This window comes from Desmodus rotundus, chromosome 8, assembly GCF_022682495.2.
Source record: "Desmodus rotundus isolate HL8 chromosome 8, HLdesRot8A.1, whole genome shotgun sequence".
NCBI classification, from domain to species: domain Eukaryota; kingdom Metazoa; phylum Chordata; class Mammalia; order Chiroptera; family Phyllostomidae; genus Desmodus; species Desmodus rotundus.
In genome coordinates this window covers 99,473,306-99,489,362 of record NC_071394.1, presented here as the reverse complement: position 1 = coordinate 99,489,362, position 16,057 = coordinate 99,473,306, and the positions used below count along the sequence as shown (strand labels likewise).

General features: G+C 52.5%; 1 protein-coding gene and 1 long non-coding RNA gene across 7 annotated transcripts in view; one reads left to right on the top strand and one right to left on the bottom strand.

Annotated features, from left to right (window-relative positions):
* Positions 1-243: 243 nt before the first annotated feature.
* On the bottom strand, positions 244-4,032 carry LOC139441126 (uncharacterized). 2 transcript variants are annotated; one of them, XR_011651545.1, is made up of 3 exons: positions 3,944-4,032; positions 3,405-3,620; positions 244-2,335 (listed from the first exon to the last, which is right to left on the bottom strand). It is a non-coding gene; the product is annotated as an uncharacterized lncRNA (long non-coding RNA). The 2 variants fall into 2 exon arrangements; XR_011651544.1 differs by lacking the exon at positions 3,944-4,032 and adding an exon at positions 3,774-3,886.
* Positions 2,428-16,057, top strand: part of PXYLP1 (2-phosphoxylose phosphatase 1) — a 73,487-nt gene continuing 59,857 nt past the window's right edge. The window contains exon 1 of one of the 5 annotated variants that reach the window (XM_053929463.1): positions 2,428-3,027. Coding sequence is in view for 1 of the 5 variants with exons in the window: in XM_045192146.2 (XP_045048081.2) it covers positions 3,496-3,502 (7 nt within the window). In the remaining 4 variants the exon portion in view is untranslated. Of the gene's footprint in view, positions 3,028-3,407; positions 3,503-3,965; positions 4,045-12,242; positions 12,814-16,057 lie in introns of those variants that run through there. The other 4 variants (XM_024556399.3, XM_045192146.2, XM_053929462.2 and 1 more) reach the window with 4 other exon arrangements.

Here is a 16,057-nt window from a genome sequence, read left to right as displayed (position 1 = left end):
AAGGCAGGACTGCAGGTAGCACAGACTTTGGAACTTAGAGCCTGGTCCAAATAAAGTACCCCGCTCCCTCCCCCAGAGAACTCCCTGATATTGCTGTTCCCTCCATCCCTGTCCCAGACTACTTGTCTTCCTCCATAGTGAAGGCCCTTTAATGGTGAGGACAGAAGCCCATTGTTTCTCTAAGCCTACAGCACACATCAAAGAAGGCTGTGTAAACATTTGCTCAGTTTTTTGCTCAACGGATTGAAACTGAATTGAAGATGGGCCCTGTTCCTATCTGCTCTGTCTAGGCAGGGATTGCGTGTGTAAATGCATATGCATGACTTGAGTAAGCCTGGGACTATTTTTATAACATGGGTGGGTGCAGCTCCCAATGAATGTTGAGTTTCCCTGGGGCCAAGATATGTATGGGGACATGACAAAGGAGCAAGGAACAGAAGGGGAGACCATGGTTATGAGCCAAAGACACTGCATTTTTCTGTTTCTACTGTTTTACAGTCATCAGTAGGCGTGCTTGCTCCTCCATCAGATGAATAATGATGCAGGGACCAATGTGCCAGGCACTGAGCTATGGCCTTGGACTACTCAGGACTCTCTTGCTTGCAAGTGACAGGAAAACCAGTTCTAATTTGTTTGGGGGGAAGCAGATTTATTGGATATGTCATGCTGATTTCAGGCACGACAGAAAGCTGCCTATCTCTTGACTTGGCTTCCCTTTGGGTCAGCTACAATCTCTGACACGGCCTCCCCAGGTGCTGGCCAGATGGCCACTGGCTGCATCCTACCTCCTCAACAACCACAAAGGAAAGAGGTTGGATGGGGCTAATGGTCTTGTGATGCTTCCCATATACTGTATTTTTCGGACTATAAGATGCACCTAGGTTTTAGAGGAAAATAGGAAAAAGTTTTCTGAAGCAAAAAATGTGGTAAAATATTTAATAACATAATATTTCACCAATGTAAATGTAAGCTACATTCGGACTATAAGACACACCCCCATTTTCCTCCCAAATTTGAGCGGATAAAGTGTGTCTTATAGTCCAAAAAATATGGTATATTTTCCCTATAGGACCCTTTTCTTTTTCTTTTCTTATAGCTGCTTCCTCTTTTATGGCTCAGCCATGAGGTGTTATTGCCCTGAGGGGCAGGGCAGGGTGAGGGTGGGTACCACTCAGAACCCAAAGTCCACAGGGAGGCAGGAAGGGACACCTTCTCCAGAATGGAAAGGAGCACAGAAGCTGTCAGGGAACAGGGGTGGTGAGGGAAGACTGGAGAGAATGAGTCTAGGGAGAGTATGCCAGGTTCCATGAGGAGCCTGAGGCCACCTCTGTGCCAGGTCTCAACCTGGGGAGGCATATGGTACACAGACAGACATCCCAGGCAGGTTGAGGAGGAAGCTGAAAGCAGAGAGCTCCTGTGTCCCACTTCCTGTTTGGAACTCTGCCCCAGGATGCCCTGTGCTGACACCGCAAAGTGAAGTGGTGGTGTGGCATGTTTTGTGTGGACATGGTTCCATATGGTGTCCCTGAGTCACCTTTAGTCCCTTTGCGACAGAGAAGGGATCCAGGAGCAGCGGTATGTTCCCTGAGGGAGAAGAGAAGGTGGCTGAGAGAGGGGGAACCACTCGCTATGGCGTCACAGTGGCTGGGAGAGCGGGATGAACAGGTAACTCCACCCTGTTGATCAGAATCAAGCCCAAGGTTTGTTGGGATGGTTGGCAAAAAGAAGCCATTTTTCTGCCAGACTTGTTGCTGTGAGGTTGAGCCTGGATCTGCTGGGGTCTCACGTGGCGCCTGAGAGTATAGTTCACGTGGAAGGAAGCAAAGCTGAGGGAGAGTCCCTGGTCTTCAGTCCCCCGAACTGAATCCTGGGCTCTTCATTTACATGAGCCAATCAGTTCTTTTTTTGTTAAAGCAAGTTGAGTTGTCTGTCATTTACAGCAGAAGGCGTCCTGGCTAACCCCTACAGGGAAGAGGGAGGCAGCTCCAGCAAGGGGTGGAGCCTGGAACTAGTGGGAGGACCATCAGGAGGAGGCTGCAGCTGGGAAGACCTGTTGGGTATGGAGGTGGGGACTGGGAGCCGGGTGGGAAAGGCTGGGTGATGCTGAAGAGGACAGTACTTTGTGCTGGGAGATGCATGGTTCACTGGGAGGGACTGTGTCAGCACACAGGGCAGGACAGGGCTGCGGGCAGCGTAGCATCACAGAAATGAGCTGAGAAGGGCAGGTTTGCTGGGTTTGGAAGCAAACGCTGACTGGACATTGAGCCTTCAGGTGAAGAAGACATCCCAGGTGGCTGCGGGAATGGTGCGATCCCAGGGTAGATGGGTTTGGGAGCTGGGAAGAGAGAGAATTTGGTAAAAGAAGTGCTGGTTTGAGATGGGAAGTTCAAAGCAGAAAACCAGAGAGTGGGTAGAAATATGGGTTAAAATACGTGGGCGTAGAACGTCGATTTGGGAGCCATGAACACAGGAGTGAAATTAGAGGCCAATGACTAGCTCCTCCAGGAAGTGTGCCTGGAAGGTGAAAACCAGTGAGTGCCTACTTTGCTCAAGGCCGCATAAGGCACGTGAGGGTCACTGTAGGCTTCTGACACCTAAGGCCTACATTTGAAAGAAATGATCCACAGATATGGCATAAAATCAAGCTCAGCTCTCGGATGGCAGAACTACAGAAATAGGCCAAATGCTGTGTCAATCTTCAGCAGCCTCCGAGGAAGCCGCCGCGCAGGGAGGCAGGCTTTGGGGACGGTTATCTACGCGGAGCCTGCAGCCCATCCCGAAACAGAGTGGCAGCCAGGTCTCCACGGGGCCGGATGTGGTCGGCACCGGAAGAGACGCGTGGAGTAGGTGAAGGGGGGATGGGGGACAGAGTGGCGAGAATCGTGGCAGATTGCGTCCGCGCGGCAGCAGTCACCCAGCGGTGGCAGACCCCTAACACACGCGCCCAGCCCAACACCGTGATCAAAGCAGCGCCAGGCCACGCACGCTGCCCAAACGCGCCCACACGAGGGGCCCGCCCGGGGCCGGGTTTGTATACCCCGACCCAGACGAGCGTTGGAGTAATTCCCTGATCCCACGTCCCGCGTAGTGAGGCGCGCACAAACCCTGCGTGCAAAGTGGCCGCGGTCCCTGCGCACTCAGACGCCCGTTACCGAAGCTTTCGCCCGCCGGGGTCTCTGCAGACTGGCCAGTCTTTGGGGGCTGCGTTTGGCATCAAAGAGTCAAGAGTCCTCTCTGCAGCCCTTTCTGAATCCTGCTCCCCCGTCGGGCCGCAGCGCCTCGCCGCCTCCGGGGCGGAGCTCCAGGGCGCCTGGTGAGGGGCGGGCCGAGCGCAGAGCGCGGCGAGGTCTACAGGGGGCGCTGTGGGCTGTCGCGCTGTCCCGCGGTCTTTGCGCGGTCCTTACCTTCCTAAGCGCCAGGAGCAGCAGGCGGCCAGCGTCGAATCCGCACGGAGCTGCAGAGCCGCGGAATCGGGGGGCGAGCCGGGCCGGGATCATGGGCGGTGAGCGGGGCACAGGCCGGGGGCCGGGTGATCGCCGTTGATGCTAAGAGGGTCTGGGATCGTGAGACCGAGGGGGTCATCTGGACGCGCCGAGGCCGGGACGACCCAGCAGTGTCTCCTGTGGGAGAGTGATGGGGTGCTGGGACCGGCTTCCGCCGGGTCTGAACCCCGCGACTAAGCCCCCTCCTCTATCCCTGCGCCCTCGCCAAACCCTAGCCCGACTCGCTCCCTCTCCCTAAGCCACCCCCATCCCCAAGCCACCCCCGCGCACCCCTTGTGCGAGCCCTCGCCTCCTCGCCAAGCTCCAGCGCCCGCTCCCCAAGCTCTCGCCCCCCTACATCCCGGAGGGTGCCTGGGCCACCCACTACCTCCCGCTTCCCTCCCTCCGTCCCGAGCCTCTCCGGCCTCTCCTGCCTCCACCCAAGTCCCCGCCCTTCCAACCCTGTCCTGCTCGGCCCCGCGCTCCTGCCGCCGGATTCTGGCCCCAACTCGAGCTCCCTGGGTCCCGCTTCCCGGGCAGTTCCGAACCCGCTCGTCTCCAGGTAAGAAGGCGGCGACAACTTCTGCGCGGCCTTTCTGGGGGTGGGGCTGGCTCCTCTCGGCAGCCACCTGCGCCCCGCGCCTGCGGGCGTCCTGAGGTCCCACAGAGGGGTCGCTCCGTGTAGGGGCTGACTTGCCTGGAAGCTCAGGTTAGGACTGCGTGTTCCTGACCACATGGCGTTGCTTTTGCTCGTGAACCTGAATGTGTCACGGTCCTTTAAAGAAGCTGGCTTTGTCACACACAAAATTGCATCTGCTTCGAGCAGGTTGCTTTGTGGCTGCAGGAGTCTTTCAGGTTGTACCTGTGGATGGTTAAAGGATTATCGGTGCAGCGGCTGTGGAGCCATATTTTCCCGCTTCGGCTAGCGAGGGAGCGAAGCTACCGCCGTCTGGGGGGTTCAGGGTCTTCGTTGAGGGCAAGGTTGCTTTGTAAGCATTCACAAAGTGAAATCAAGAGAGGTGTGGAATCAGATCGGTTCGAAGGGGGAAGTGTGAGGTGGGTGGCCAAGGGGGCTTCTCAACTTGGGGACATTTGTTGCTCTTTGGAGAAGGCCCTGGATGAGCCCTGTGTGGAGCAGCCAGTGCCCAGCCCAGCCTTGCAACGTGACTGCCTGCAGCCGGGGCTTGGCGACAACTCCTCCTCAGAGGTGCTGGTGCCCAGTCTGGACTTCTGTGGGAAGAGAGTTTAACGCAGATGGTTTGACAAGCCTCCTGTTCCCTGAGAGGTAGAGATGCTTGGTTACAGCCTGAAAGCCAGGGCGTGAGCCTGCCCCTCCCAGTACATCTCTTTTAGGGATTGGCTCCTGGCCAACCCACCCTCACAGACGCGTGGGAGGCTGCTTTTGGGCACCAGGGATGGGATGAACCACCTGGCCTCTGGAGAATAGCTCTCTAAGCATTTATGAAACTGCAGCATCAGTAACTTTTTATTATTATTATTGATTGGCTTGAATAGCAATCAGCTCAATACTCATTCACCCTTGAATGGTGAATTAATAAGTAATTAGCTCCAGGTCACAGTGGGGCTCAGAAGATCCATCCGAGTGTCCACACATTCCCGTGGGCACCTCCTCAGCACTAACTACTCCTTTCTGCGATGAGCTGTTGACTCTTGGATGCCACACTGGCCAGAGACGGGATTAAACTCTCTCTGTGGCCCCAGCACCCAGCCTGGCCCCCTCTAAGTGGTAGGTACTCAGTGTTTGTCAAAAAAAAAAAAGGATCCTCCTTTTGAATCCAGTCTGAGTCTCTAACCCATGTTTTTCCAATGTGCTGAACCATTTTCAAAATGTTGCCCTTAAATTCATCAAATTTTCAATACAGATACACACACATTTATAATCTCACTAGAGACAAACTCATTTCTGTGTGTATCTGGGACAGCGCGCTCAATTTATGGGTTAGGCTCCGACAGCTGAGTCTCTCTAACCTCAGCGGGGCCTCCAGAATTTCCAGGAAGGAAATTAGTTGTCCTCGTTCCAGAATTGGGGTGAGAGCCTGATGGGCCCTCTGGGGGGCTAAAGCTGTTTGCTGAGAGCTGAGTCCTCCGCAGCTTAACCAATAGGGTCCTAAGCTGTGGCCACAGCTGCCTTCTGCGCCCCTCAGCCTGCCCAGGAGAGAGGAAGCACTTGGAGACCTGTTACGCTGGTGGAGCCTGCCAGCTGCTTCGGATTGCACCATCGCCCCTCCAGCAGTTGCAGCGCACCCCAAATAACTGCTTCCCATGCAGAGCTGGGAGTGCCCCTTCACGCACATTTCTGGCAATATGGTTTGCAGCTCGGCTGGGGGGAGGAGGCAGGTGCTCTTGGATGGTGTTTCTGTGAGAGGCGGCTGTGAGCCGCTGGCAGATGGAGCCAAGTGCAGTCGTCTGCTGTGTGAAAGGTCAGCCCTGGAGAATACAGCCAGAGGCTGAGGGGGTGGGAGCACCTCGTGCTCCTTTTCTTCAGGAGCCCAGGAAGAGCTGGAATTCAGAATGTCACTTGGATGCAGGAACCTGCACAGCCCACAGGTTCCCGGCTCTCACGGGCTTATCTTTCTTACCCAGACTGTCTCTGTCTCCAGGTCTGGCTCTTACCCAGAATTCCTGCAGCTGGTGAAAATCTGTTTTCTAGAAGAGGTTTAATTAATGCCTGCAGCTTCTGGGTGAGAAAGGGAGGGAGGGACTGAGACTGACTCTGCTGTCTGGAGGTGGGGTGGGGGTGGGGAAGATGAGAGAATATCCAGGGCCCTAAAAATTCAGAGGGGAAGACTTCCACCCTGGAACAAGGTTCTTGGTTGGTGGATTAGGACTTGTGCCCACGTGCTGGTGTAGGGGTTACCTTAAGAGCAAAATCACTGATAGGAGAAATGGCCCTGCAGTCACCTGAAATAAGATTTGCTGGGTCCACCCTTCTGGTTTCTAGGCTTTGAAAGACAGCTGAGAGTTCAGCTTCCCAAGGTGGGAGAGCACTGAGCCATTTTAAGTCTTTGAATGAGGGCTGTGCCTCTTTGGATATGATGGCTTAAGCAACTAGGGTCTGGGGAAGCCACCATACACCTAAAATGCTGAAGGGTGAGTCCAGGGAGTGGAAAAGGGAGGGGCAGCCAGGAAGGCCTGTGCACCTGCACTTAGAGGGTGAAGAAGAGGCTCCAGCTCTCTTCCTCTAGGGTTGTGGACATTTTGACAGAAGCAGCCTCCTGGGGCCTCTTTGTGAATCCATCCTTGCAGATGGATTAGGGCCTGGAGATACGCAAGGCAGCTATGAGAAGGCACCTGAGAACCAGGAATGAATTGCAGGGTCTGCTCTGAGTCCAAAAGGCAGGGTAGTCTAACTGAGCCACAGACTCCAGCCTGCTAGCCTCCACCCCCAGGACCAGCAGGCTGCTCTGAATGCTAGGGCCTTGCTTGGGAAAGCCACTGGCTTTTGGAAAGAAACAGGCCAGTAAGCTCTCTTCCAGAGCAAGGAGGAAGTTAATGATTAAAAAGACACTGAGAAAAGAACTTAGAGGACCCTTGTGGGGTAGTTCCTGCAGCCCAGCGGCCACCTGCTCCTGTATCCACTCGGCTGGGTCACCTGTACATCACTCTGTCCCTCCCTCCCTCTCTTCCCCCTTCTCCCCCAGCCCTGTGCATCCGCATTTAACACACCAGTGGAGCTGCCTCTGTGCTGGTCCCGGGGGTGAGGGAGAGTTTGTGCAATGCAAACATCTACTGGTAGCAACTGTAGGAACTTGAAAATCCTGTTTGTTTTCACAGTCGCTTCCCCAACTTATGCATTCGTGTTTCTGTAGTACTAGGCATCCCTTTGTCGTCTGCTTACCACTTTCTGTGCCTCAGTGTCTAACAGACTCCTTGGAGAGATCTATAATCAATAACATAGAAACCAGGGGTTTAAAAATGAGGCTCAGTTGGAAGTTATTGCACCTGGTTTTCACACCCCCAACCCTCCCCTCCTCTCCACTCCTATGTGTGGTTAGAGTTTTCATATCAAATTTGTGAATAGTTTGAATACCATTTGTTCTTCCCCTTGATTATATGGAGGCAGGTGTCTTTCCAAACAACAGAACCACAGCTGAATTTGTTTTAAGATTTTATTTATTTATTTTTAGAGATAGGGGAAGGGAAGGGGAAAGAGAGGGAGAGAAACGTCGATCGCCCTGACCGGGAGTCAAACTGGTGACCCTTCACAGGCTGACGCTCAGTCCACTGAGCCGCACCAGCCAGGGCGAGCTGACTTCCCAGACCTGCTTCATTCTTGGATCCAGCCCCAAACTTCATGCCTTCAGAGCTACAGCAACATCATTTTGAGCTTTTTAATTATAAAATAAAATGAAGCTCTCGCTTGCTAATTTTGTCGTCTGCTAATAGGAGAATCTAAAGTTAGACTAAAACATTTGCTGCCTCGTTAACTCTTTATGATTCTAAAGTGCACAAAGCAGTTGGATTAAGGTAGAGAAAAGTTATTAAAGTTATAGTGGAAATGTATGGAAGCTCTGCGATAACAATGAAGGGAGACAGTCTGGTAGAAATAAATTGTTAAGCTTTACACAGTTACTAAAATGTGGAGAGATAAATAAGAACTTTTATAGAAGTATAGGCATGTATAGAATTTTGACAGTTATAGATTGATTAGTATAGAAATTTTGACCTGTCATTGTAATGAAATATACTAATCATTATGTCATACATTATGTTTATACAATACCTTATCATATAAGTAGGCAACCATGTCCATGACCTTGTGCAATCCTTCCAGCAAGTCTGGGACCTCCTTAGAGATGGGGAGACAGGACCACAGGGTGTTGAAAAGGCTTCCCCTAGAATTCATGTATTGTGAGCAGAGAATACTATGTAAACCTAGATAGTCTTGCTACAGTTGCTTGATAACCAGATGTGGTTACATAGTTACTTAAAAATTATAGGGTCTCCTGCTTAAGTGTCAGTTTTCTTTAAAAGTCAAATAAACAGAAACAGTGTATACTCAGCACCACCAGAACCCTCTGGGAGGATTTCTCCCGTTTGTGGCTGTCAGACGTCCTCTGCTGATGACTTCCTAACGCTAGAGCACCTGACTTTGGTGGCATATTCAGCACGTTGCAGTAGTTCAGAGTGTAAACTCTGAAGCTAGACTGGCTTTGAATTCTGGGTCTACCATTACTATTCTTGTACCCTTGGGCAACTTAGTTATTTAACCTCCATGTGCCTCAGTTTCCCCATTTGTAAAGCCAGGATGATGATAACCACACCTACCCCATGGTATTGTTGTGAAGCTGAAATGAGATTGTACGTGACACGGACTTGGAACAGTGCCTTGCACGTGGTCCATGCTGTTATTACTATTTATTCGTTCTTTAAAAATACCTCCTTGGGGCCACCAACTGCACTGACATAATGAAGATAGGAGAATGGCTAAGACACACAGTCTCTGTTCTCACGGAACAGAGGACGATATACTTCAGTTCGTAACAAAGGACGGGAATGGTCGTGCAGACATCTCCTAGGCACTCATCTGGCTCTTGGCCACCTACCGTGGCCATTAGAGGCTGGAGCATGGCCTGTGAGGGGTTGGCCATGGTGGGTGAGGGAGAATGGTCTTCAGCTGGCACACACTGGCCCAACGTGGCCTTGCCAGCTATTTAGGACAGGCGCTCTTTGACCGGTGTGTGTCTGACACATGCTGGCGGTTAATGTTTTAACTCTCACTCTTGGCCCGAGGTTGTTCGTGGGAAGTGTGCTGTGAGACCATAAGCCCAGTATGTGGTTTGCCAGCGCCGTTCTCGGTCCTGGTGGGCAGCACACTGCCCTGATGGGTTTGGGACTCGGCTCCTCAGCAGCCCCAGAATCCCACCAGACCCTCAGAGACCCAGTTCTCTGCGAGAGGAATGGTACAGCTGCTCCAGGGGGCCAGCAGGGGACCCGAGGCAGAGGGCCAGACAGCCGTATTTCCAGTGTCTGCCATAGCAGGAACCTCCTTGGTGGGAAGGTCTCTGGGAAACTGTGTTGATAGGCTTGGGTTTAATAAACTGGTCCCGGAAAGGGAGGTCCTTCCTTCTCAGACCTCATCCTCATTTGCTCCCTGTGTCCCACAAAGAAACTCCCGCCTGCAGCGTGCCGGCCGAGCCCCTGCCGTCGCTGCTGGCTCAGGGCCTCCACTGATGGGCGGAGCACAGGAGCACTGCCTGAGATGGTGCCTCAGGAGCCTGAGCCGCCTCGGCTGGGGGAGTGCGATTGGCACACCGTCTGCTCTGCTCTCCACCAGGGTCCTTCAGACTGATCAGCTGGCGGTCAGCCTGGAAACCTGATCATCCATTCTCTTAATGGGGAGCCTGCTTCTTTGTATTCATGTTCAAACTACTGAAATTTGAAGTCAATGAGGCTTTGTCTCTCTCTTTTTTTAAATTCTTGCCCCACACTTGGAAAATAAATGGCAAATAATGCTACTCATTTTCAAAAATTATTTATTTGTTATGTAAGCAGAATTGAATTAAAAGGAGGAAAACATTTTCCCTAGTTTCCAAGTGGCTCCCCAGGTGCTCTGACTTCCCTGGTCTTGGCTGCCTCTTTTTTCCCAAAGGGGTCATCCTCTGTCGCCAATTTGTCTGTCTCCATCACAGCTCCTAATGGAAACACAGACCTGAACAACCGGAGCTGGACATGTACGGTGAAAGGGTGAAAGGTCGTGGCGTGGGCTATTGTTGTCGTTGTTTTCCTCAGTCTTCAAGGTGAAAAATTACTGTGTCTTCCTTGAGAAAGAAATTACATTTTAGGAGATAGTCACCGTCAGCAGGCAAGAAGACCCGAGCAAGGCTGCCTCATCCTCGCTTCCCGTAATTTCTGGCATTTCTCAGTTAACGGTGTACGATTTTTTTTACTTTCTCCTCTTGTGCATCTTGCTCTAAAGACTGCTGATTATCTTGAAACAGTTGCATTAATTGCTGGTGTTGAACAAGTCGCCGCACAGTGAGTAATTGCAGTTGGCTTGGCTGAGCAAAGCACATTCTTCTGACTGGCTTTTTAGCTTGAGGAGTGTTCGTTTGCTCTGTGCGCATGGTGGGAGCTCCTTGCCTCTGCCTGCCCACCACCCAGTGCTCACACTCCCCTGGGACATCGTGCGTCATCACAGTATCCAGTGCCCCCTGCTTCAGGATTGTCCACTCATGGGCCTGCCTCCCCAGCCCCTGGGAGCTCCGGGAGGGCAGGGCCACCCCCACTCCCTTCTAAATCTTCAATCCGTGGCCCAAGCACTGGCATGAAATAGGCCTTAGTAAAGGCCGGGTGAGTGAATGAATGAGAGGCTTCAAAGGAGCTGGGGTTGTGTTTGGCTCCAAGTAACAGAAAGCACTACCTTTAGTGGCTTAAGCAATTAACGGTTTGTTTTTCTCATGTAACGAGATGTGTGAGGGTAGGTGGCTGCTGGCATTGGTGCAACGGCTGATGTCTGCCTGGCCCGACACTTCTGTTGTTTCCCTGGACTTTCCTTCAGCACGGCACAGTGGCTGCTACGGGAAGGAGGCTCCAGACGCACTGGTACCTTTTCTCAGGAAAGCAGACATTTCCCTCGAAACGCCCAACAGACTTCCCCTGACGTTTCACAGCCAGAACTGTGTCACATGACCATTCCCAGTTAGAACGGCCCTGTGCGTGTTTAGCCGGGCACAGAGCTGCACAGACAGGCTCCCTGCTGAAAAACAAACCAAATGTGTTTGATGGCACAAATACGACAGGCACTTATTTTTTGCTCACGTGAAGTCCAGCATGGCTGTTCCTGATCCGTGGAGGGTCTCCTTCCAGGGGTGATTGGGGGCCGGGGCTCTGAAATCAGCACAGAGGAAGGAGCCTGGGGTGGTGGGGGAGGAGCCATGGACCAGGCTTGGAGGTGGCGGTTTACTTCTACTGCCACTCCCTTAGCCAGGGCTCAGTCACATGGTCACAGCTCCTGCAAGGCAGGCTGTGAAAGGAGGTCCAGCCCTGCGCCCAGGAGAAGGAGGATGTGGGTTTCATGAATAGCTGGCAATCTCTGCCTCACTGTTCTCCCCTCCCCCAAGTCAGGATTCTCTTAGCCAGGAAGAGGAAAGAATATTGATGGGCAACTGGGGTGTCTGTCTTAGAAGGAAACACTGGACTAAGAAGGCTCCAGCCAAAAACAGTCTTTATTCCCAGAGCATTTGTCTTCCACCCCTGCTTCTGCTGCCACGTTTGGGAGCGGGGCCAGCAGGACAATGCCCGGTCCTCATTATTCCTGTTTCTTGACCCAGGGCACATTCCTAACAGCTTTGTTGTCTTTCTCTCTCTCTCTGTTTCTTTCTTTCTAGATTGCATTTATTTATTTTTAGAGAGAGGGGACGGGAGGGAGAAAGAGAGGGAAAGAAACATCGACCTGTTGCCTCTTGCACACACTAAGACCAGAGGCCAGGCCGGCTACCCAGGTATGTGCCCTGATCGGGAATCGAACCGGGGACCTTTCACTTTGTGGGACAACACAGGACCAACTAAGCCACACCTGTCAGGGCTTTGTAGGGATGAATTCTAGTCGATCTCCCTCAGCAGTTGGAGTTTACCCCAGAAAAATGACCTTCAGCCCCCTCCAAAGCCAGAGGAGCCTATGAGAGCACCGAGCCTATGAGAGAGCTCCTTGCTCAGGAGCCTTGCAAGTGCCCACCCCCCCCCCCCCAGCCTTCCAAAGTTTCTCCTGCAACTCAGCTGCAAGGCCAGCCTGCACCTGGGGAGCGCAGCAGAGAGGGTGCTGCAAAGAGTGCGCTCTGCTTCCCGCCCAAATTCATTTCCCAACCACTTCCTGCTCTTTTTTTCTCAGTGAACATTAATGAGCAATCCATTGATCTATTGGGTTTTAATGCTTTGTTCTTGTTCCGTTGATGGAGGTTTCTGTGACAGTGTTCTTCACAGTGTCCTTCTTTCCTCTCGCCCTTCCTTCCCTTCGCACCTGCTGCTTACTCAGCTCTGAGTCCACCCAGGCCTGGGGGAGGCAAGTGAAGAGGTTGACAGGAGCCTGTGGTGTTGATGAGTGTTGTGGTTGCCCAATGCTGGAGGACCTCACCCAGAAATGGGATCAGGGAGGGCTTCCAGAGGGAGGTGACATTTGAGCCGAGTTCAAGGATGAGCAGGAGTTAACCAGATCAAGAAGTCCTCTGGACCAAGAGTGAGATGGGCACAGACACTGAGTTATAAGAAGGTGCATGTGGGGTTTCTGGGAACAGTGAGTAGTCCAGTGTCCCAGAGTTCGACTGGTGTGGTGTGATCATTCACTCATTTAACACCATGGTGAACAAGGCAGGTAAGGTACCAGCCAAAAGGGAGCTCAGGGCCTGGGGCTGTGGGTGCGTTGGGGGGAGGAGGCTGCAGGGGAAGCTGGCCAGGTGTGAGGAGGGCGTGGCCACAGTGCTCCACAGGGTTTGCTGTGGGAGGCCAGGTGGGAGACGGCCCCCTTGCTCATGCTGTCCCTTCTCTTGTCCCTCTGCCTTCGATTCTCAGCTGGTCCTTTGCCCAGGCATTACTCAGGCTACAAAAATAGAGGCTGGCATCAGAACCCTAGCCTGTAGTTGGTGGGGAAAGCTGAAACTGTCATTACGTATCCAGATAGGTGCCAGCCAGAGTTTTGATGGAGCGCTTTCTTGGAACTCCAAGGACAACATTCTAAATTGGCTACGAGTTATTTTTCCCTGCAACTCATACCAATAATTCTGACCACTTGGCTCAGAATATGTGCTGCTTGTGCCTACTACCCGTTCTGTGAGCACACTGAAATGAGCGTTTAATGCAGAAATCCACCAAGTAAGGCCTTGCCTTTCCATGGGCCGGCCTGGTTGGAGGAGCCAGGCAGTCCTTCAGGGGTCCCCATTGTGGAGGACTCAGTCCTTACTGCCTGAGAAGGGAGGGGCTCTCACCAGCCTGCCGTTTTACTGTCTCCCTCCGGACTTGAGGGCTGCTGAGCCAGCTTTCGGCGGAGTCCTCAGCAGCATTTATTGTGATGAATGGCCCCAAGGGTGGTCTCCCTCATTCTCGACGCCCAGCCCTGTTCATTAGGGTGGAATCAACAGGGCTAGGGGTGGGGCTGGGGTGCTGGGGAGGAACCACCGGGCTCCTCTGAGTAAGGCCAGGGCTGATGGCAGGGCATTTCGTCTCCGGGTAGGGAAACTCAGACCAGTCCGGGGGGTGTGTGCTGGGTGTCTTCTTGGTACTAAGGGCTGTAGGGAATGATGGGAACAATAATGGTGTCTTTTATGTTGATGAGTTGACTTTTGGCAAAGCCTCGGGTGACCTAAGGATGGGGGCTGGTTGCTAGGAGAACCAACCTTGTGATTAAACGGTTGGAACTTTCAGTCCCCACCCTCAGACCTCCGGGGAGATGAGAGGGGCTGGAGGCCCAGTCAGCCACCCCTGGCCAGTGACTTCACCAGCCCTGATTGTGTGATGAAGCCTCCATAAGCACCTGGAAGGATGGGGCTCAGAGAGCTTCCAGGTTGGTTCCAGGTAGGACATGTGGAGATTCAGGGAGAGTGCACACCTGGAGGCAGCATGAAAACTATGCGACTTTTCCCACATACCTTGCCCTCTGTATCTCTTCCATGTGGCTTTTTCTGAGTTATATTCTTTTATAAGAAACCAGTAATCTAGTAAGTAAAATGTTGCTCTGAATTCTGTGAGCCACCCTAGCAAATGAATGAAACCCAGGGAGGGGTTTCATTCTGCTGATAACCAGCGGAACCTCCGGTCTGTCGCTGGTTGGTCAGAAATACAAGGGACAGCATGGGTGTGTGGTGAGGGGCAGTCTTGTGGGACTGAGCCGTTAATCTGATGCTGCCTCCAGGTAGATGGTGTCAGAATTGAGTCGAATGGTAGGACACCCAGCCGGGGTCAGAGAATTGCTTGGTGTTGTAGGGGGAAAGTCCCCACACACATTGGAATTAGGTGCAGAATTGTGGCTGCCCTAAGTGCTTCCCAGGAAATATCTAATCCCTCCCACGGCCCATGAAGGGGGCTATTCGCATTTCACTAGAATATAAGCTTCATGAGGGTCGGAGTTTGGAATGATGTGGTGACTGCTAATGCCCAGTTTCTATGACTGTACTTGGCATATAGCAGGTGCCCAGTAAATATTTCTTGTATGAATAATTGAATCATCATTCACAGGTGCGGAAACTGCAGCTCAGAGGTGCCACAGCTGCTGAGTAGCGGAGCAAAAGGCCTTGGTCTCAGTCCCAGGGAGGTACCACGAGCTTTGACTTGGGAACCCCAGAGTCCTTGGCCTTAGGATGTGGGTTACGTCTACAGCAGCACTGTGGGAAGGTCCACAGCCTGCCTGGCCTGCCGTTCTGACCAGATGCAGCACAACCTTGGCAAAACCCATCAGTGTGTGACAGTGAGCTGCAGGCCGTCATATATCAAGGCCTAGAAGGTTGTCTGTCTTCTTGCTGCCAGTGCTGGGCTGTAACTCGAGGGCGGGCGAGGGTCGGGGGTGATGAATACGCAGGAGTGTATTCATCATCAGCTCCTTCATTCTGCTGTGCTTGTGTTCAGGAACTGTGACCCCCTGTGCCTAGACGGAACCTAGTCTGGCCCCAGCCATTCTCCACCCTGGTCACTGATGACTCACTGCCTAAAACCTGCCCTCAGCCAACAGTACGGGGAGGGTGGGCTTCTTGGCGGCCTCTGTACCAGCGCGCACGATGTTCATCCTCCTCGAAACGCCTGTTCCCATCGGGCATGCCCCCTGCCATCCTCCTTGCCCTGTGAGCTTTAACACTGTTTCTGCCTCTCCCCTGAAGCCCTCTGTGGCCAGCTAGCACAGAGCTCCTGCCCCCTGCCCCTGCAGCCCCAATCTGTCTGTAACAGCACATTTCCTGATGGTGTTCCTGGAACCCTGGGTCCTGCGGATGGGTAGGGCACAAGGCCCCTCCCAGGAAACTGCTTTTATATTTCTCACACATCAGGTTCCATGTTGGGCTGAGTTTTGAAAGGAGGTACTCTTTCAAAATGTCTGGTCTCTTTATAATTCATCATGGACCTGCCTGGTGACTTCTTGTGTAACTACATCGTTTAAAAATAATTTAAATGAGTTTTACAGCTTGCTTTTTTTTTCTGATTGTAAAAGTCATACTGTATACGAAGTCTGTCCAGGAAAAGTCCAGCCATTGTTAATAGAAAAAGAAGTTTGCTCGACATCGATGTAACCTGGCAGCCAAGGCAAGTGGACTGGAATGTGCACGCGTGAATGATGACAACTTCACTGTACTGGTCCGTGAGACAGGTAGATGCTGTTGAGTGAGCATGTGAACTGTGTAGCCGTGGCATTCAAAATGACTGAGCAAGCAGAGCAACGAATCTGCATCAAATTTTGCGTTAAGCTTGGACATTGCTCCGCAGAGACTATTCAGATGATGCAGAAGGCCGCAGCTCTGGGCTACTGGTGATTGGCAGCTTCATCCTGACAATGCTCCCGCTCACACTTCACATCCTGTGCAGAGTTTTTTGGAGAAATAGTATATCACCCCCGTGACTCAGTCCCCCTATAACCCAGA